This window comes from Macaca fascicularis, chromosome 13, assembly GCF_037993035.2.
Source record: "Macaca fascicularis isolate 582-1 chromosome 13, T2T-MFA8v1.1".
NCBI classification, from domain to species: Eukaryota; Metazoa; Chordata; class Mammalia; order Primates; family Cercopithecidae; genus Macaca; species Macaca fascicularis.
In genome coordinates this window covers 1,816,477-1,836,970 of record NC_088387.1, presented here as the reverse complement: position 1 = coordinate 1,836,970, position 20,494 = coordinate 1,816,477, and the positions used below count along the sequence as shown (strand labels likewise).

General features: G+C 48.8%; 1 protein-coding gene and 1 long non-coding RNA gene across 7 annotated transcripts in view; one reads left to right on the top strand and one right to left on the bottom strand.

The window, feature by feature from the left end:
* Positions 1-117: 117 nt before the first annotated feature.
* LOC102127402 (uncharacterized) lies at positions 118-4,133 on the top strand. Its single transcript, XR_283023.5, has 2 exons — positions 118-2,470; positions 3,460-4,133. It is a non-coding gene; the product is annotated as an uncharacterized lncRNA (long non-coding RNA).
* CNNM4 (cyclin and CBS domain divalent metal cation transport mediator 4) overlaps positions 4,073-20,494 on the bottom strand; it is a 61,586-nt gene continuing 45,164 nt past the window's right edge. For 4 of the 6 annotated variants that reach the window (XM_005575004.5, XM_005575003.5, XM_045368805.3 and 1 more), the window contains 2 exons: positions 7,178-7,359; positions 4,073-6,605 (listed from right to left, as the gene is read on the bottom strand). In XM_005575004.5, coding sequence (XP_005575061.4) covers positions 6,408-6,605; positions 7,178-7,359 — 380 coding nt within the window. In that variant the 3' untranslated portion in view covers positions 4,073-6,407. Of the gene's footprint in view, positions 6,606-7,177; positions 7,360-11,881; positions 12,203-20,494 lie in introns of those variants that run through there. The other 2 variants (XM_074011007.1, XM_074011006.1) reach the window with 2 other exon arrangements.

Sequence of the window (20,494 nt, the reverse complement as noted above, 5' to 3'; positions counted from 1 at the left end):
CTCGCCCCGCGCCTCCCCGGGCCAATCGTTGCCGGTCTTCGCGCTTCCTCGGCCAATAGGCGGTGGACAGGGGCGGGCCCCAGGGTCGGACTAGGCTGCGCCGGGGAGTAAACAAGCGGCCGCTAGGGGCGGGCCGGGGGCGTGGGGCTCTGGGCCCGGCCGGGTCTGCGGCAGCTCCGGATGCGCGGGGTGGCCGTGGCCGGGAGAACGCGGGGCGGCGGGCAGGGCCTCCCCAGCCCGGCTGTCCTCGGCCCGCGCGCGGCGCCCGGCTGTCCCCCGCGCCCGGAGGCCGCGCCAATGCTCTGGGAAGTGCCCGGCTCTGGAGCGGAGCTGCCGCTCGGAAGAACCTCGGGTCCTGGCGCGCCTGAAGTTAAAGACCGGACGGAGAGTTAAATGTGCGAGAGATGTGCCTTTTTCTTAGGAAAGACCACCGGGTGCCAGAAAGGTTTTCGACGCGCCGACCTACGGTGCTAAGAGGGCTGAAGTAAGAACCAGTGACCGAGCGCCCGGAGGTGAAGTTGATGGAAGATGTTCATCGCTCCGGACCCTGCTGGAGGTCTGGGGACGTCGGACACAGCCCCTGCGGTCCCGCTGCGGACCCCGCGATAAACACGCAGACACACAAAATCACTACCGCCTTGAGTCTGGACAGCTACCTCAGGTTGTTAGTATCTTACAGGAGCAGAGCGGAGCTCGGACCGACTTAGTGTGCGTGCTGGGTTCCGGCGCCCCCGGCCTGCCACCCAGGTCAGCATCGCAGCCACGCAGGGAGGCGGCAGTTCTGTCTACGGAATGACTACCTCTGGTGATTCCACTTCTCATAGCTCGCCGCTGGGAGGAAAGTACCACCTCGGGACTCACAAGATCTATTCCAGAGGATCCGCACTGGTGAATTGATTTTAGAAGACAGTGTGGTCTGTTGACAGTATGGAAGGTTCTTTACCCATTAGATATGATCTGTCTGTGATTGGAAGGAAACAGACCAGATGCTAACACTTCTCTGTAGATGTTCAGATTCAGTAATTTTTGTATTTTTCTCTACACTTTTGTTTTTTCAAATTTCCTAGCACAGGAAGACTTTGACTTACTGCGCATGTCATTTTAAATGACCTTTATAAAAACTATAGAAACAATTTGCTATGTCATGAAAGTAACATTCAAATAAAGTATGCACATTGTGGCCACAAAGTAAAACTTGTGTGGAAAGTAATGTGCAAAAAAAAAAAAAAAAAAATTAAGTAAGCTGGTGGTGAATGGCCAAAGGAAAAGACTTTGTAAAAAACTTTTTAAAAGATGGTACTAGTGGGCCGGGTGCGGTGGCTCACGCCTGTAATCTCAGCACTTTGGGAGGCCGAGGCGGGCGGATCACGAGGTCAGGAGATCGAGACCATCCTGGCTAACACGTGAAACCCCAGCTCTACTAAAAATACAAAAAATTAGCCTGGCGTGGTGGCGAGAGCCTGTAGTCCCAGCTACTCGGGAGGCTGAGGCAGGAGAATGGCATGAACCCGGGAGGCAGAGGTTGTGGTGAGCCAAGATCGTGCCACTGCACTCCAGCCTGGGCGACAGAGCAAGACTCCGTCTCAAAAAAAAAAAAAAGATAATAGTGTATTTTTAGAAGATGGTAATAGTGTCTCTTCTGCATTGTAAACCCAGAGCTGTGACCAGGCCAATGGGGCATCTCTGTGCGCTCCAGTTTTCATTATCCAGATGATGGTCTGTGCCCTTTGAGTTTACCTTACTTTTGCAGATTACAGAGTAAAGCCGCCAGCAGAAGCAATACAGATGTTACTGGGCCTTTCCACTGGATCATCATCATGCCTCTGAAGAAAAAACAAAAGTGCAAACATTACAATAGATTCAGCTCCTTTAGTTCTCACTTCTGTCTCCAAGTCAAGATAAAATACTGACATTGAAAGAGAATGGATGACATGCTTGAAATGAGTCATGTTGGCCGGGCGCGGTGGCTCAAGCCTGTAATCCCAGCACTTTGGGAGGCCGAGACGGGCGGATCACGAGGTCAGGAGATCGAGACCATCCTGGCTAACACGGTGAAACCCCGTCTCTACTAAAAAATACAAAAACTAGCCGGGTGAGGTGGCGTGCGCCTGTAATCCCAGCTACTCGGGAGGCTGAGGCAGGAGAATGGCGTAAACCCGGGAGGCGGAGCTTGCAGTGAGCCGAGATCGCGCCACTGCACTCCAGGCTGGGCAACAGAGCGAGACTCCATCTCAAAAAAAAAAAAAAAAAAAAAGAAAAAGAAATGAGTCATGTGCCTGAAGAGTCATTAACAAAGAATGGTTCCAGAGGAAAGCCAGGAGAAACTCCCCGTGGATTTAGAGACAGAGCTCTCATCTTTGACATGTTACTTTTTCCTTGTCTCAGGCTTCCTTGGAAAACCACCAACCTATAACTAACTTTCTGGGAGTAAAGCTTCAGGTAGAAGAAAATTGGATCAAACTTGGAAAACGTAAGTGGTCACTTAAATGGTCAGTACACAAAGATACAAAACAATCCAGTATGGGGCACGCAAACCTGCTCCTGGAGTGGTTTTCCATTTGCAGTAGAGGCCTCGACAGTCCTTCACCAGCTTCTCCTGTGGCTGTGCCATTCTTTACCCCACCCCTTGTTGGCATCAATGGAGACATAGCCACTTGACCTTCAGACCATTGTTGGCCCTCCCTGGGCCATTTTCCTTAGTGTTCTTTTGGATCAAGACATTTCCATGTTATATCTAAATATTTATTCTTGAGTTTTAAACCCACTGGCTACTTCCTGCTTATCTCTCAAGCCTTGGCTCATATGCTGCTCCCTCCGAGTGATCTTCCTTGACCTTCTTGACTAGGTTGGTTCAAGGTTAATCGAGCTATGTGCTCTCCCCACATCATCCAGTACATCCCCTATTGTAACATGTATTCACTTACTCATTCAACGAGTATTTCCTGCACTGAGTCCCTGCAATGTACCAGGTACTGTTCTAGTATCGGGACTGTAGTGGGAATAAAATTAAGTCCCTACCCTTGTGGGGATAGATTCTAGTGCAAGGACAATAGAAAATACCAACGTCTATATTTTAATATCTGGTAGTAAGTGCTATGGAGGGAAAAAGGCAAGATCAAGAGACAGATGCTGGGGCGATGCTGATTGAGATGGGCTAATCAGGGAAGGCTTCTCAAGGAGATGGCATTTGAACTGAGGCTTAAATGAAATAAGGGGTGAGCCTCATCAAGACTTAGGAGACGTGTCCCAGGTCACGGAGACAGCAAATGTCCCCCTTGGGGTGGTGGGGAGGTTCTTCACTAAATTCACACAGGGGTTGGTAGTACCTGGCATGCGATAGGGGCTTAAACGTGTGGAACAGATGGATGAAGATAATTTACAAATCTTGCCCTATACACAAATGTTTGCCTGTGTACCCCTTTTATCTGGAATATCCTCTTCTCTTTGTTGCCTACCTAGATGCCCCCAGTCTGTCTACTCCATTAAACTTTGCATGCTTGGAGCCCCTGGTCTCAGCACACTGAGTCGCACAAGCCGGCCTGCAGCAGCTATACAGCACCACAGGAGTCCCCTGCAGAGCTGCGACTTCGAGTGGGTATAGTGACGGAACTCAGGTCCCTCAAGGGATGAGCACTCCAACTTTGAAACCACAAGCAGCCTGTAAGTGTGGACGAAGAGGGAGCTGCATGTTATAAAACAGTATTACTCATACTTTCGGATCCAGCTTCTTTTGGTCCCATGGGTAGGAAAGAGGGGCAATTTGCTGAAGCCCACTGCCCTTCCAGTACTCACAAGCCAAGGGCCCTGTGGGGTCTGTTTCACAGGACTCATGCTCATGGCAGCTGAGCACATCTGTCCTATATGTCTGCCAGCAGCCACGACCCTCTCCTGTGATGACAGCCTTGACTCTATTTAGAAACTCCATTTCCGACTGCATCTCACTGCTGAATGGTCCTGGAATCCTTTATTGCCCCTTGCCCCATCACAAGAGACAGCCAGCCACAGCCACTTTTATCTCGACAACACACTAAATAGCGACAGAACAAAAAGGCAAGTTGTAGACTCACCAGGATTTATACATATTTCATTTTTTATTACCAATCAAAAATAAATTCCATATATCCTTTAGCAAATATTATCATTGTTTTGTGACAAAAGACACAAGAGTCATAACAACAAAACTCCCCGAGAGTCAAACTCATAACGCCAAAGTAAATCACAAAAATATACAAATTAAAATATTATGCAAAATAAATACGGCGGCTGTGACCTGCCTACCCATTTGGATGCCATTTGCAAAGGTCTCCCTTACACGGAAGACACAGCGGGCAGGACAGTTCCAGGGTATGGCTCATCCCAGGAACCAGAGGTTGAAATAGGAAGTGAAAAATTGCACTGGGAAGAGGAAGTCATCAGACCAACAGTATTTGGAAATAATGATGACCCTCTGTGAGAAGGGATGATCAATGGACCAGGGAAGAGGAGGGTCAGCCAGTTGGCGGTAACCGTGTGCACAGAGGTCACTGTGGAGGTGTGTACACCTGCCCCTTTTGCTTCCCACACCCCCACCAACGTCTTTTGCTCCACCTGGCAGTCAGGCTGTCAGGAGTACAGCTCTGCCAGCTTCCAAAAGGACTTGGGAGCAAGCTGCTCCTGGAGAAGACTAAGGGCTTTCCCCCAATAGGGAACAAAAGTCTGGTGTCTTTTTTCCTTAAAGTTGAGAACCCACGGGTGTCACCACCTTCTCTCCAGGCGTCCAGGAGTCAGTTCTATGGCTAGGAGACCTCAGACTGGCCAGGGTAGGCATACTTGGTGCAAGACAATCCCTGGTCCTAAGAGTTAGGATTCTCTAGGCACCTGGAGAGCAGGGCACTTGGGGTGAGGAAAGGAGTGAATAAATAATACTCAGGTGGAAGGCCTGCAGTTTCACTGGCCAGGCTCTCAGGACCCAGCTCCTGCTGCACCCAGCAGAAGGGCCAACAGGGACCTTGGTCCCACAGCCTCCCCGACTCTGGGAAACCTGGAGTTCTGCAGCAGGGCCTGATTCAGCCCCAGGGAAGAGGCGCCAGGGTAGCAATTCACATGGGGGCAGAGCTCTTGGTACAGTACTACTAACTTCAGCAAGGGCAGGACGACCTCTCACACTAGGATCACGCCTGTGAGAAAGCAGGGTTGCAAGCTGCATGCCTTTAGGAGGAGCTGTCCTCTCCTGAGGTTCCATAAGGGGGTGGATAAGGCCAGGTGAGCCTTGCCAGCCGCAGAGGAAAGGACATAAAGAACCTGCTTCCGTGGCTTCCCACACGTCCTCTTGGGGATTCGAAATAAGGAATCTGGGGAAAAGGCTTCAGTCAACAAGTCAGCTTTGACTCTCATTGTGGGGCGGGGGTGGTACTGACTGCTAACAACGCAGATGCCGATGACTGACAGTTCCTCCCGGAACCAAAAGGAAGAACCTAGACAAGTCACCTCCAACGTAGATGCCCTCCTGCCGAGGGGGAACCTTTGGTAACAGTGACGGCAGGGCCTGGGGAGCAGGGGTGAGCAATCGAAGGCCTGAGACCCTGCCTAACACTTGAGTCTGCCCCGTCACGAAGGGGCCAGTTGTCCAAAGGGCTGGATGGGAGGCTGGGGGGGGGATGTGTCTGTCCTCAGCCGAGTCCTGACTCACCAGGAGAGGCTGTCGGCAGAGTTCTAGGAGATTTCTGGGTACAGCGGTTGACAGCAGATGTGCTCCTCTCCATAGCTCGGATTATCATGTCCCTGATCACAGCTACCCAGGAGCTCCTGGCCTCCGCATTGTCAGACAAGCTACTGCGCAGGTGCCCAGGCAGCTGATCTCCATGCCAGTTGGTTCTTTGCTTCCTGTGAAGAGCTGTCTTCCTTCCAAGAGACGAGCCTCCGCCAGCAGGCTCTGGGATCCCACCTCCGGAGGAGGAAGAGGAGGGGGAAGGGAGAGCTCCCTCAGTCAGGGACACAAGCTGGAAGGCCATGGCTGGGAGCAGATCATGTCCATTGCTTACCAGGACAAGAAACCCTTCTTCTTTTATAGTTTTTAGGAAAAAAAAAATTTTTTTTAATAAAGTTCCTTAACCCTGTCTTCCCTTCCCAAAATTATATTTAAAAAGAAGAGCGATGAGCCTAGTTTAGAAATACTCTCAGTAAAAAAACAGCCTTTGCTCATGGTAGCTGGCCCACTGCCCCATCTATCCAGGGCTGGACAGTGCCACCTCAGAGCTACTCAGAGGTCCCTGGCAGAGGCCAGATCCCCCACAGGCTGGGGGCCATCTGGCTGCTCAGTCAGACAGGCTATCTATCTGCAACCTTTCTGGACTAACAGGTTCCCTCTCTTCATGTGGGCCCACTGGGGAGGCCCCCGCAGGGTAGGCGGGGGGCCCCGGGCCCTCCTGTCAGATGGCACTCTCGTGGGAGGCTTTGTGCAGCAAGGAGTTACGCTCGTTGAGAAGAGTCGTGGTCTCATCCACCACGGGCAGCTCAGACTTCTCGGCCAGGTTCTCCATGTGGGTGGTGCACCCGTCTATGGGAAACTGAGGGCTGTTCTCCATGCGTGAGGCCAGCAGCCCGTTCTGGTACTGCTGCCGAGTGATCTGCATGAGGAAGGGATGAGTTCATGGAGAGAGGGGCTGGGAGGCAGACCCTATCACCAGGCCTGGAGAAACAGGGCCAGGATTGAGGCTGTGAGTTGAGAGAGAACACGACCAGTCAGGGTCTCTGGAAGCCCTTACGAAGAACAAGGTGCACGATCAAGAGGAGAAGGCACCTCAGGGCCGGGCATGGTGGCTCATACCTGTAATCCCAGCGCTTTGGGAGGCTGAGGCGGGCGGATCGCTGGAGCCCAGGAGTCTCAAGCCAACCCGGGCAACACAGTGAGACCCCATCTCTATAAGGAAAAAAAAAAACCCAGAGCCACATGCACACCTGTAGTCCCAGCTACTCAGGAGGATGAGGTGGGAGGAATCCTTCAGCCCAGGAGGTCAAGGCTGGAGTAGGCTATGATCACACCACCGCATTCCAGCCTGGGCAACAGAGCCAGGTCCTGTCTCCAGAAGAAAAAGGCATCTCAGGTTTGGGCCCACCATGCTGGGTTTGGTGGATGAAAGTAGTAGCTGATTCCTGAGCAGAAGATGGCACTGCCCAGACAAGGCGGTGGGGCACTCACCTTGATGTACTGCAAGTCCACGAGGGCCCGGACGCTGAAGTCAGAGATGTACTGGCCCAGGACGGAGCTGCCGAACTGGTTGCTGCTGCCTGCCAAGGCGGATGCAGTTGAGATGTCCGTGCGGTCTGGGTAACTGAGGGAGGCTGAGCGGCTGAGTGGGGTGGGGTGGGCTGGGGAACGGTCTGCAAGGAGAGCAGAGGTTGTCATGCCAAAGGCCACTCTGGTGCCCACTTTCACCCTCCTGTCTGACCTCATCCCATGGAAGCCCAGGGACACCTCACCCAGGAACAGGAAGTCATTCTTAGGGACAAACAGAAGCATGTAGAAGGTCTGACTGCATAAGTTCTGACTTCGTTAAAGCAAATGAATTAGTTTGTTTAGAACTGTTGTGCAACAAGTATTAAAAAGTCTACCAAAACAAATCAACCACACAGAAAATAAAAACCACAGACACAGAAAGTTTATGGCTACAGAATCTCTTGTTTCCCACAACAACCAATCAGTCAAGGCAACACAATGATCACCCTAGCAGGACAGACAAACTGCCATCCTTAGGCTGGGCACAGTGGTTCACCTTTGTAATCCCAGCACTTTGGGAGGCTGAGGCAGGAGGATCACCTGAGGTCAGGAGTTGGAGACCAGGCTGGCCGACATGGTGAAACCCTGTCTCTACTAAAAATACAGAAATTGGCCAGGCGTGGTGGCAAACACCTATAATCCCAGCTTCTTGGGAGACTGAAGCAGGAGAATTGCTTGAACCTGGGAGGTGGATGTTTTAGCGAGCCAAGCTCACACCACTGCACTCCAGCTTGGGTGACAGAGCGAGACTCTGTCTCAAAACAAACAAACAAGCAGACTGCCATCCTTGTCTCAATACCAGTTTATATCAAGTGACATAAACTGAATACTTTTCAATTAAAAAATGCATTGAAAGGAAGAATGTATAGTTTGCACTCTCTCATTGTGAATACACACCCCACACATAAGATGCCCTGTCACACCTTTTTTTTGAGACAGTCTTGTTCTGTCACCCAGGCTGGAGTGCAGTGGCACGATCTTGGCTCACTGCAACCTCCGCCTCCCAGGTTCAAGCGATTCTACTGCCTTAGCCTCCTGAGTAGCTGGAATTACAGGTGCCCACCACCATGCCTAGATCATTGTTTTTTCTTTCTCTCTTTTCTTTTTTCTTTTTCTTTGAGACGGAGTCTCGTTCTGTCGGCCAGGCACGTGCCATCATGCCTGGCTAATGTTTTTTGTATTTTTAGTAGAGACGGGGTTTCACTGTTAGCCAGGATGGTCTCGATCTCCTGACTGACGGTGATCCGCCTGCCTCAACCTCCCAAAGTGCTGGAATTACAGGTGTGAGCCACTACACCCTGCCAGCCCTGTCACCTCTTAAAATGCTCTTATCGGGCGGGGACTGGGTGAGGTGGTTCACATCTGTAAGCACTTTAGGAGGCCGATGTGGGGAGATTGAATTGTTTGAGCCTGAGTTCAAGACCAGCCTGGGCAACACAGCAAAACCCCATCTCTACAAAAAAGACAAAAATTAGCCAGGCGTAGTGGCTCTTGCCTGTGGCCCCAGCTCCTTGGGTGGCTGAGCGGGGAGGGTCACCTGAGCCTGGGAGGCAGAGGTGGTAATGAGCCGAGATTGCACCACTACGCTCTGTCCCCCCGGCCCCCTGCCAAGAAAAGAAAATGCTTTTTTGGAGTCAAAAGTGTGTTTTGCACATAACCTACTCAGCATGAAACACAGCCCTACCCACTTCCACCTGCCACCCAGCCCGCCTGGCCCGTGGGGGTGGCAGGCACTTCCCTCTCATGACGCAGAGTTGTAGCAATCTCCAATAAGGAAGAATGGCTTCTAATTTTGAAAAACAAACTGCTTGTTCAAATAATATACATTGCTGTATATCATTAACTTGTTTTTTGAGAACACTTAGGAAACCATGAGATACACAAAGAAGTTAATTGTGAAGGCATGCAGGATCGTTTTAAACCAACAGGAAGCCGACTAAGCTGATTCGCTTTGTTAACTACTAAGTTACTAAGTTAGCCATTCTAACAAATTGCCAAGTGAAGAGAACAAACATACTGGATCTAGTGACTCAATGACCAATACAATTTTTAACTAAGTGAGACTAAACTGAGTAATACTCTTTGTGCTTAAGCTTTAATTTTTATATATAGTTTCTCCGGAAACTGGCCATTCTATGATGAGGTCGTGGTATTCCAATGCAGGAACAGGAAATATTTTAGAGGATCATTAGAGGATCACGTGCAAGCATCTAACGAGTAACACCTCTGATTAGGTTCTAGGAAAAGCAGAAATACTAGGGGTATTACTTAATACTTCACATTAGCTATCTGAATGATGGAATGCTTTTAATTAATGTTTCCTAACACTCTAGAAACAGGAACTGAATTTTATTTTTAAAATAAACTATTTTCTTTTTAAACTGAATTTATTTTATTATTATTATTTTTTAAAGGGTCTCGCTATGTTACCTAGGCTGGTCTCAAACTCCTGGGCTCAAGCGATCCTCCTGCCTCAGCCTCCCAAAGTGCTCGGATTACAGGAATGAGCCACCAAGCCTGGCCAAGAAACTGAATTTAAAACCAACACAAATTAGTGACATGGGCCGAGTGTGATGGCTCACACCCATAATCCCAGCACTTTAGGAGGCCAAGGCAGGCGGATCACCTGATGTCAGGAGTTTAAGACCAGCCTGGCCAATATGGCAAAACCTTGTCTCTACTAAAAATACAAAATTTGGCCAGGTGCAGTGGCTCACGCCTATAACCCAAGCAGGTTGGGAGGCCGAGGCGGGTAGATCACGAGGTCAGGAGTTCAAGACCAGCCTGGCCAACATGGTGAACCCTCATTTCTACTAAAGATACAAAAAATTAGCCAGGGGTGGTGGTGCATGCCTGTAATCCCAGCTACTCGGGAGGCTGAGGCAGGAAAGTTGCTTGAACCTGGGAGGTGGAGGTTGCAGGGAGCCGAAATCACGCCATTGCACTCCAGCCTGGGCAACGGGGCCAAGGCTCCACCTCAAAAAAAAAAAAAAAATTAGCTGGGAGTGGTGGCGCACACCTGTAGTCTCAGCTACTTGGGAAGCTGAGGCAGGAGAATCACTTGAACCCGGGAAGTGGAGGTTGTAGTGAGCCAAGATCACACCGCTGCACTCCAGCCTGGGTATTGCAAGACTCCATATCAAAAAAAAAAAAAAAAATTAGTGACGTGACCTATTAAGATTAGAGGTCTGGCCAGGTGCAGTGGTTCACGCCTGTAATCCCAGTGCTTTGAGAGGCTGAGTGGGGGGAGTCTAGGAGTTTGAGACCAGCCTGGACAACAGAGTGAGACCCCCATCTCTACAAAAAGTTAAGAAAAGAAAAAATTTCCCAGCATGGTGGCACCTGCCTGTAGTCCCAGCTACTTGGGAGGCTGAGGTGGGAGGGGTTGCTTGAGCTCGTGAGGTTGAAGCCGCAGTGAGCTATGACTGCACCACTGTTTGCTCTCCAGCCTGGGTGACAGAGAAAGCGTGTCTCTTAACACAAACAAAAAAACAGAGGTCCTAGAAAAAATTCGCCAAAATCCATTTTGTCTTTGAGTGATGAAATTGTGATGCTTTTTAATTTTTTCAAGACTTTTTTCTATTTTCCCAATAAGCTACCTTACTTTTATGAGTAAAACAAAAAATAAGTAAAACAAAAACTGCAAGGTTTTGACCTGGTAATTTCATTGTTGAAAGGATATCCTAAGGACATAACCTTAAACACAGGGAAAGCTTTTTGCTTTTTTGCGTAAAAAAGTTTATATTGGCTGGGCACGGTGGCTCAAGCCTGTAATCGCAGCACTTTGGGAGGCCGAGGCGGGCGGATCACAAAGTCAAGAGATCGAGACCATCCTGGCTAACACGGTGAAACCCCGTCTCTACTAAAAATACGAAAAAAAGAAATTAGCCGGGCGTGGTGGCGGGCGCCTGTAGTCCCAGCTACTCCGGAGGCTGAGGCGGGAGAATGGCGTGAACCTGGGAAGCGGAGCTTGCAGTGAGCCGAGATCCCGCCACTGGGGGCGACAGAGCGAGACTCCGTCTCAAAAAAAAAAAGTTTATATCATGGTATTATTTACAATAAAGACCCCCAGGAACATACATGAGGTGAGAATTAATCAGTGAGGACACACCTGCTGTCAGGATTCACATCACGGGTGCATCAACTCCTGGTCATCCATGAAACCAGAGTGAGCCCAGAGGAGGGGAGGGAGGCCGAGGTCACACTGGGGAGGTTTGAAAGGGACAGGGAGTAACTGCTTCTAAGTTACCTTTTCATCTACTTATTTATTTATTTATTTATTTTATTTTATTTTATTTTTTTTTTTGAGACGGAGTCTCACGCTGTCACCCAGGCTGGAGTGCAGTGACCGGATCTCAGCTCACTGCAAGCTCCACCTCCCGGGTTCACACCATTCTCCTGCCTCAGCCTCCCGAGTAGCTGGGACTACAGGCGCCCGCCACCTCACCCGGCTAATTTTTTGTATTTTTTAGTAGAGACGGGGTTTCACCGTGTTAGCCAGGATGGTCTGGATCTCCTGACCTCGTGATTCGCCCGTCTCGGCCTCCCAAAGTGCTGGGATTACAGGCGTGAGCCACAGCGTACTTATTTATTTATTAAACAGAGGGCCAAAATAGCAGACTGTACCTTGGAACAGTTCAGACGGAAGAAGGCCCAGCTGTACAAATGTAAAATGGAAATCCCCGGGCTGAGGTGATGGGTTTTTAGGGCTGTTGGGGTGTGAGGAGCTGAAAGATGCTGGTGCTGCTCCTGATGGGCACAGGCCACACCTGGCGAGACCAGCACCGTCCTGTGCCCTCTGCAGCCTGGGTGCACACGGGAATCCCAGCAAGCCTCAAGCTGAACGAGTCTGACCCTATTCCCACCGACTCCCCAGACAGGCGTCAGGAGCGTGACACGTCCGAGACCAGAAGCAGCATACGGCACTGGCCTTTCCTCAAAGACTTGCTGGTTGGAACACCACATTTTCATTGTAATCAGGAAAAAACAGAAATAATAATAATTGAGCTCTAACGCAACATTTTTACATCAATTCTCTCACGTACTCTCCTGATAACTCTTATGAAGGGGGTCCATGCATTGTTCCCATTTCGCAGAGGGGAAAGCAGGGACAGAGACGATTGTTTAGCCAGCAACTGTGGAGGTGGCTCTTGAGTGGGCAGTCTGACCCGGGGCCGTGCCCCTCATGGCCTCGCAGTTGCCTACTGGGCCAGCAGCTGAACGGGAAGCGAAGCTTATGAAGAAAGTTGGAAAGTCTTTTAGAGAAAGCTGATGAGATGACAAGTCACCCTGCCACGGTGTGTGGGTGGCCTGGAACAGGAAGTGCTTACCGCTGGGGTGCACCTGCTCTTGGCCGTGGAGGGCAGCAGGCTGGCCGGCGCTCACTTGGCTGGGCCAGGAGCAACCCTCCACTCCCAGCCTATCCTCTGTGTGTGTATGTGTGTGTCTGTGGGTGTGTTTCTGTGTATGGTATCTCTGTGCGTCTGTGGGTGTGTGTATCTGTGTTTGTGTGTGTGGTATCTGTGCATCTCTGTGTTTGTGTGTCTATAGGTGTATCTGTGTATATATACCTGTGTGTGTGTGTGTGTGTGTGTGCCTATGGGTATGTGTTTCTGTGTGTCTACAAGTGGTGTATCTGTGTATGTGTATCCTGGTGTGTCTATGGGTGTGTGTTTCTGTGTGTAGTATCTTTGTGTGCGTCTGTGGGTGTGTGTATGTGTGTGTCTGTGTGTGTGGTATCTGTGCGTCTCTGTGTTTGTGCGTCTATAGGTGTATCTGTGTATATATACCTGTCTGTGCGTGTGTGTGTGTGTATGCCTATGGGTGGGTGTTTCTGTGTGTGTCTGTATGTCCATGGGTGTGTGTATCTGTGTTTGTTTCTTTGTGTGTGTGCCTATGGGTGTGTGTTTCTGTGTGTGTATGTGTATCCTGGTGTGTGTATGGGTGTGTGTGGTTGTATCTGCGTGTGTGTTTCTATATGGGGGGTCTCTGTGTGTGTGTCTATGGGTATGTGTCTCTGTGTGGTATCTCTGTATGTCTCTCTGGGTATGTGGATCTCTTGTGTCTCTGTGTGTGGTATCTCACTGTGTCTCTCTGTGTGTATGTGTGTCTGTGGGTGTGTATATCTGTGTGTGATATCTCACTGTGTCTCTCTGTGTGTATGTGTGTCTGTGGGTGTGTATATCTGCGTGTGGTATCTCTCTGTGTCTCTGTGTGTGTGTGTGTGTCTGTGGGTGTGTATATCTGCGTGTGGTATCTCTCTGTGTGTCTCTGTGTGTGTGTGTGTCTGTGGGTGTGTATATCTGTGTGTGGTATCTCTCTGTGTGTCTCTGTGTGTGTGTGTGTCTGTGGGTGTGTATATCTGTGTTTGATATCTCACTGTGTGTCTCTGTGTGTGTGTGTGTCTGTGGGTGTGTATATCTGTGTTTGATATCTCACTGTGTGTCTCTGTGTGTATGTGTGTCTGTGGGTGTGTATATCTGTGTGTGGTATCTCACTGTGTGTCTCTGTGTGTGTGTGTGTCTGTGGGTGTGAATATCTGTGTGTGGTATCTCACTGTGTGGTATCTGTGTGTATGTGTGTCTGTGGGTGTGTATATCTGTGTGTGGTATCTCACTGTGTGGTATCTGTGTGTATGTGTGTCTGTGGGTGTGTATATCTGTGTGTGGTATCTCACTGTGTGTCTCTGTGTGTGTGTGTGTCTCTGGGTGTGTATATCTGTGTGTGATATCTCACTGTGTGTCTCTGTGTGTGTGTGTGTCTGTGGGTGTGTATATCTGTGTGTGGTATCTCACTGTGTGTCTCTGTGTGTATGTGTGTCTGTGGGTGTCTATATCTGTGTGTGGTATCTCACTGTGTGTCTCTGTGTGTGTGTGTGTCTGTGGGTGTGTATATCTGTGTGTGGTATCTCACTGTGTGTCTCTGTGTGTATGTGTGTCTGTGGGTGTGTATATCTGTGTGTGGTATCTCACTGTGTGTCTCTGTGTGTATGTGTGTCTGTGGGTGTGTATATCTGTGTGTGATATCTCACTGTGTGTCTCTGTGTGTATGTGTGTCTGTGGGTGTGTATATCTCTGTGTGATATCTCACTGTGTGTCTCTGTGTGTATGTGTGTCTGTGGGTGTGTATATCTGTGTGTGGTATCTCACTGTGTGTCTCTGTGTGTATGCGTGTCTGTGGGTGTGTATATCTGTGTGTGATATCTCACTGTGTGTCTCTGTGTGTATGTGTGTCTGTGGGTGTGTATATCTGTGTGTGATATCTCACTGTGTGTCTCTGTGTGTATGTGTGTCTGTGGGTGTGTATATCTGTGTGTGATATCTCACTGTGTGTCTCTGTGTGTGTGTGTGTGTCTGTGGGTGTGTATATCTGTGTGTGGTATCTCTCTGTGTCTCTCTGTGTGTGTGTGTGTCTGTGGGTGTGTATATCTGTGTGTGATATCTCACTGTGTGTCTCTGTGTGTGTGTGTGTCTGTGGGTGTGTATATCTGTGTGTGGTATCTTTCTCTGTGTGTGTGTGTCTGTGGGTGTATATATCTGCGTGTGGTACCTCACTGTGTGTCTCTGTGTGTATGTGTGTCTGTGGGTGTGTATATCTGTGTGTGGTATCTGTCTCTGTGTGTATGTGTCTGTGGGTGTGTATATCTGTGTGTGTTATCTGTCTCTGTGTGTGTGTGTGTCTGTGGGTGTGTATATCTGCGTGTGGTATCTCACTGTGTGTCTCTGTGTGTCTCTGTGTGTGTGTGTCTGTGGGTGTGTATATCTGTGTGTGGTATCTCTGTGTGTGTCTCTGTGTGTGTGTGTCTGTGGGTGTGTATATCTGTGTGTGGTATCTCACTGTGTGTCTCTGTGTGTCTCTGTGTGTGTGTGTCTGTGGGTGTGTATATCTGTGTGTGGTATCTGTCTCTGTATGTATGTGTGTCTGTGGGTGTGTATATCTGCGTGTGGTATCTCACTGTGTGTCTCTGTGTGTGTGTGTGTGTCTGTGGGTGTGTATATCTGTGTGTGGTATCTCTCTGTGTCTCTCTGTGTGTGTGTGTGTCTGTGGGTGTGTATATCTGTGTGTGATATCACACTGTGTGTCTCTGTGTGTGTGTGTGTCTGTGGGTGTGTATATCTGTGTGTGGTATCTTTCTCTGTGTGTGTGTGTCTGTGGGTGTATATATCTGCGTGTGGTACCTCACTGTGTGTCTCTGTGTGTATGTGTGTCTGTGGGTGTGTATATCTTCGTGTGGTACCTCACTGTGTGTCTCTGTGTGTATGTGTGTCTGTGGGTGTGTATATCTGTGTGTGGTATCTGTCTCTGTGTGTGTGTGTGTCTGTGGGTGTGTATATCTGCGTGTGGTATCTCACTGTGTGTCTCTGTGTGTCTCTGTGTGTGTGTGTCTGTGGGTGTGTATATCTGTGTGTGGTATCTCTGTGTGTGTCTCTGTGTGTGTGTGTCTGTGGGTGTGTATATCTGTGTGTGGTATCTCACTGTGTGTCTCTGTGTGTCTCTGTGTGTATGTGTCTGTGGGTGTGTATATCTGTGTGTGTTATCTGTCTCTGTGTGTGTGTGTGTCTGTGGGTGTGTATATCTGCGTGTGGTATCTCACTGTGTGTCTCTGTGTGTCTCTGTGTGTGTGTGTCTGTGGGTGTGTATATCTGTGTGTGGTATCTCTGTGTGTGTCTCTGTGTGTGTGTGTCTGTGGGTGTGTATATCTGCGTGTGGTATCTCTCTGTGTGTCTCTGTGTGTATGGGTGTCTGTGGGTGTGTATATCTGTGTGTGGTACCTCACTGTGTGTTTCTGTGTATGTCTGTGGGTGTGTATATCTGTGTGTGGTATCTCTCTGTGTGTCTCTGTGTGTGTGTGTGTCTGTGCGTGTGTATATCTGTGTGTGGTATCTCTCTGTGTCTCTGTGTGATTGTGTGTCTGTGGGTGTGTATATCTGTGTGTGGTATCTGTGTGTCTCTGTGTGTATGTGTGTCTGTGGGTGTGTATATCTGTGTGTGGTATCTGTCTCTGTGTGTCTGTGTGTCTATGGGTGTGTATATCTGTGTGTGGTATCTCACTGTGTGTCTCTGTGTGTGTGTGTGTCTGTGGGTGTGTATATCTGTGTGTGGTATCTCTCTGTGTCTCTCTGTGTGTATGTGTGTCTGTGGGTGTGTATATCTGTGTGTGATATCTCACTGTGTGTCTCTGTGTGTGTGTGTGTCTGTGGGTGTGTATATCTGTGTGTGATATCTGTCTCTGTGTGTGTGTGTGTCTGTGGGTGTGTATATCTGTGTGTGGTATCTGTCTCTGTATGTGTGTCTGTGGGTGTGTATATCTGTGTGTGGTATCTCACTGTGTGTCTCTGTGTGTGTGTGTGTCTGTGGGTGTGTATATCTGTGTGTGGTATCTCACTGTGTCTCTCTGTGTGTATGTGTGTCTGTGGGTGTGTATATCTGTGTGTGGTATCTGTCTCTGTATGTGTGTCTGTGGGTGTGTATATCTGTGTGTGGTATCTCACTGTGTGTCTCTGTGTGTGTGTGTGTCTGTGGGTGTGTATATCTGTGTGTGGTATCTCACTGTGTGTCTCTGTGTGTGTGTCTCTGAGGGTGTGTATATCTGTGTGTGGTATCTCTCTGTCTCTCTGTATGTATGTGTGTCTCTGGGTGTGTATATCTGTGTGTGGTATCTCACTGTGTGTCTCTGTGTGTGTGTGTCTGTGGGTGTGTATATCTGTGTGTGGTATCTGTCTCTGTATGTATGTGTGTCTGTGGGTGTGTATATCTGCGTGTGGTATCTCTCTGTGTGTCTCTGTGTGTGTGTGTGTCTGTGGGTGTGTATATCTGCGTGTGGTATCTCTCTGTGTCTCTGTGTGTGTGTGTGTGTCTGTGGGTGTGTATATCTGTGTGTGATATCTCACTGTGTGTCTCTGTGTGTGTGTGTGTCTGTGGGTGTGTATATCTGTGTGTGGTATCTTTCTCTGTGTGTGTGTGTCTGTGGGTGTATATATCTGCGTGTGGTACCTCACTGTGTGTCTCTGTGTGTATGTGTGTCTGTGGGTGTGTATATCTTCGTGTGGTACCTCACTGTGTGTCTCTGTGTGTATGTGTGTCTGTGGGTGTGTATATCTGTGTGTGGTATCTGTCTCTGTGTGTATGTGTCTGTGGGTGTGTATATCTGTGTGTGTTATCTGTCTCTGTGTGTGTGTGTGTCTGTGGGTGTGTATATCTGCGTGTGGTATCTCACTGTGTGTCTCTGTGTGTCTCTGTGTGTGTGTGTCTGTGGGTGTGTATATCTGTGTGTGGTATCTCTGTGTGTGTCTCTGTGTGTGTGTGTCTGTGGGTGTGTATATCTGTGTGTGGTATCTCACTGTGTGTCTCTGTGTGTCTCTGTGTGTGTGTGTCTGTGGGTGTGTATATCTGTGTGTGGTATCTGTCTCTGTATGTATGTGTGTCTGTGGGTGTGTATATCTGCGTGTGGTATCTCACTGTGTGTCTCTGTGTGTGTGTGTGTGTCTGTGGGTGTGTATATCTGTGTGTGGTATCTCTCTGTGTCTCTCTGTGTGTGTGTGTGTCTGTGGGTGTGTATATCTGTGTGTGATATCTGTCTCTGTGTGTGTGTGTGTCTGTGGGTGTGTATATCTGTGTGTGATATCACACTGTGTGTCTCTGTGTGTGTGTGTGTCTGTGGGTGTGTATATCTGTGTGTGGTATCTTTCTCTGTGTGTGTGTGTCTGTGGGTGTGTATATCTGTGTGTGGTATCTCACTGTGTGTCTCTGTGTGTCTCTGTGTGTGTGTGTCTGTGGGTGTGTATATCTGTGTGTGGTATCTGTCTCTGTATGTATGTGTGTCTGTGGGTGTGTATATCTGCGTGTGGTACCTCACTGTGTGTCTCTGTGTGTATGTGTGTCTGTGGGTGTGTATATCTTCGTGTGGTACCTCACTGTGTGTCTCTGTGTGTATGTGTGTCTGTGGGTGTGTATATCTGTGTGTGGTATCTGTCTCTGTGTGTATGTGTCTGTGGGTGTGTATATCTGTGTGTGTTATCTGTCTCTGTGTGTGTGTGTGTCTGTGGGTGTGTATATCTGCGTGTGGTATCTCACTGTGTGTCTCTGTGTCTCTCTGTGTGTGTCTGTGGGTGTGTATATCTGTGTGTGGTATCTCTGTGTGTGTCTCTGTGTGTGTGTGTCTGTGGGTGTGTATATCTGCGTGTGGTATCTCTCTGTGTGTCTCTGTGTGTATGGGTATCTGTGGGTGTGTATATCTGTGTGTGGTACCTCACTGTGTGTTTCCGTGTATGTCTGTGGGTGTGTATATCTGTGTGTGGTATCTCTCTGTGTGTCTCTGTGTGTGTGTGTGTCTGTGGGTGTGTATATCTGTGTGTGGTATCTCTCTGTGTCTCTGTGTGATTGTGTGTCTGTGGGTGTGTATATCTGTGTGTGGTATCTGTGTGTCTCTGTGTGTATGTGTGTCTGTGGGTGTGTATATCTGTGTGTGTTATCTGTCTCTGTGTGTCTGTGTGTCTATGGGTGTGTATATCTGTGTGTGGTATCTCACTGTGTGTCTCTGTGTGTGTGTGTGTCTGTGGGTGTGTATATCTGTGTGTGGTATCTCTCTGTGTCTCTCTGTGTGTATGTGTGTCTGTGGGTGTGTATATCTGTGTGTGATATCTCACTGTGTGTCTCTGTGTGTGTGTGTGTCTGTGGGTGTGTATATCTGTGTGTGATATCTGTCTCTGTGTGTGTGTGTGTCTGTGGGTGTGTATATCTGTGTGTGGTATCTCACTGTGTGTCTCTGTGTGTGTGTGTGTCTGTGGGTGTGTATATCTGTGTGTGGTATCTCACTGTGTCTCTCTGTGTGTATGTGTGTCTGTGGGTGTGTATATCTGTGTGTGGTATCTGTCTCTGTATGTGTGTCTGTGGGTGTGTATATCTGTGTGTGGTATCTCACTGTGTGTCTCTGTGTGTGTGTGTGTCTGTGGGTGTGTATATCTGTGTGTGGTATCTCACTGTGTGTCTCTGTGTGTGTGTCTCTGTGGGTGTGTATATCTGTGTGTGGTATCTCTCTGTGTCTCTCTGTATGTATGTGTGTCTCTGGGTGTGTATATCTGTGTGTGGTATCTCACTGTGTGTCTCTGTGTGTGTGTGTCTGTGGGTGTGTATATCTGTGTGTGGTATCTGTCTCTGTATGTATGTGTGTCTGTGGGTGTGTATATCTGCGTGTGGTATCTCTCTGTGTGTCTCTGTGTGTGTGTGTGTCTGTGGGTGTGTATATCTGCGTGTGGTATCTCTCTGTGTCTCTCTGTGTGTATGTGTGTCTGTGGGTGTGTATATCTGTGTGTGATATCTGTCTCTGTGTGTGTGTGTGTCTGTGGGTGTGTATATCTGTGTGTGGTATCTCACTGTGTGTCTCTGTGTGTATGTGTGTCAGTGGGTGTGTATATCTGTGTGTGGTATCTGTCTCTGTGTGTGTGTGTCTCTGGGTGTGTATATCTGTGTGTGATATCTCACTGTGTGTCTCTGTGTGTATGTGTGTCTGTGGGTGTGTATATCTGTGTGTGATATCTCACTGTGTGTCTCTGTGTGTGTGTGTCTCTGTGGGTGTGTATATCTGTGTGTGGTATCTCACTGTGTGTCTCTGTGTTTATGTGTGTCTGTGGGTGTGTATATCTGTGTGTGGTATCTCTCTGTGTCTCTGTGTGTGTGTGTGTGTCTGTGGGTGTGTATATCTGTGTGTGGTATCTCACTGTGTGTCTCTGTGTGTGTGTGTGTGTCTGTGGGTGTGTATATCTGTGTGGGGTATCTCTCTGTGTCTCTGTGTGTGTATGTGTGTCTGTGGGTGTGTATATCTGTGTGTGTTATCTCACTGTGTGTCTGTGTGTGTGTGTGTGTCTGTGGGTGTGTATATCTGTGTGTGGTATCTCACTGTGTGTCTCTGTGTGTGTGTGTGTCTGTGGGTGTGTATATCTGTGTGTGATATCTGTCTCTGTGTGTGTGTGCCTCTGGGTGTGTATATCTGCGTGTGGTATCTCTCTGTGTCTCTGTGTGTGTGTGTGTGTCTGTGGGTGTGTATATCTGTGTGTGATATCTCACTGTGTGTCTCTGTGTGTGTGTGTGTCTGTGGGTGTGTATATCTGTGTGTGGTATCTGTCTCTGTGTGTGTGTGTGTCTGTGGGTGTGTATATCTGTGTGTGATATCTCACTGTGTGTCTCTGTGTGTGTGTGTGTCTGTGGGTGTGTATATCTGTGTGTGGTATCTGTCTCTGTATG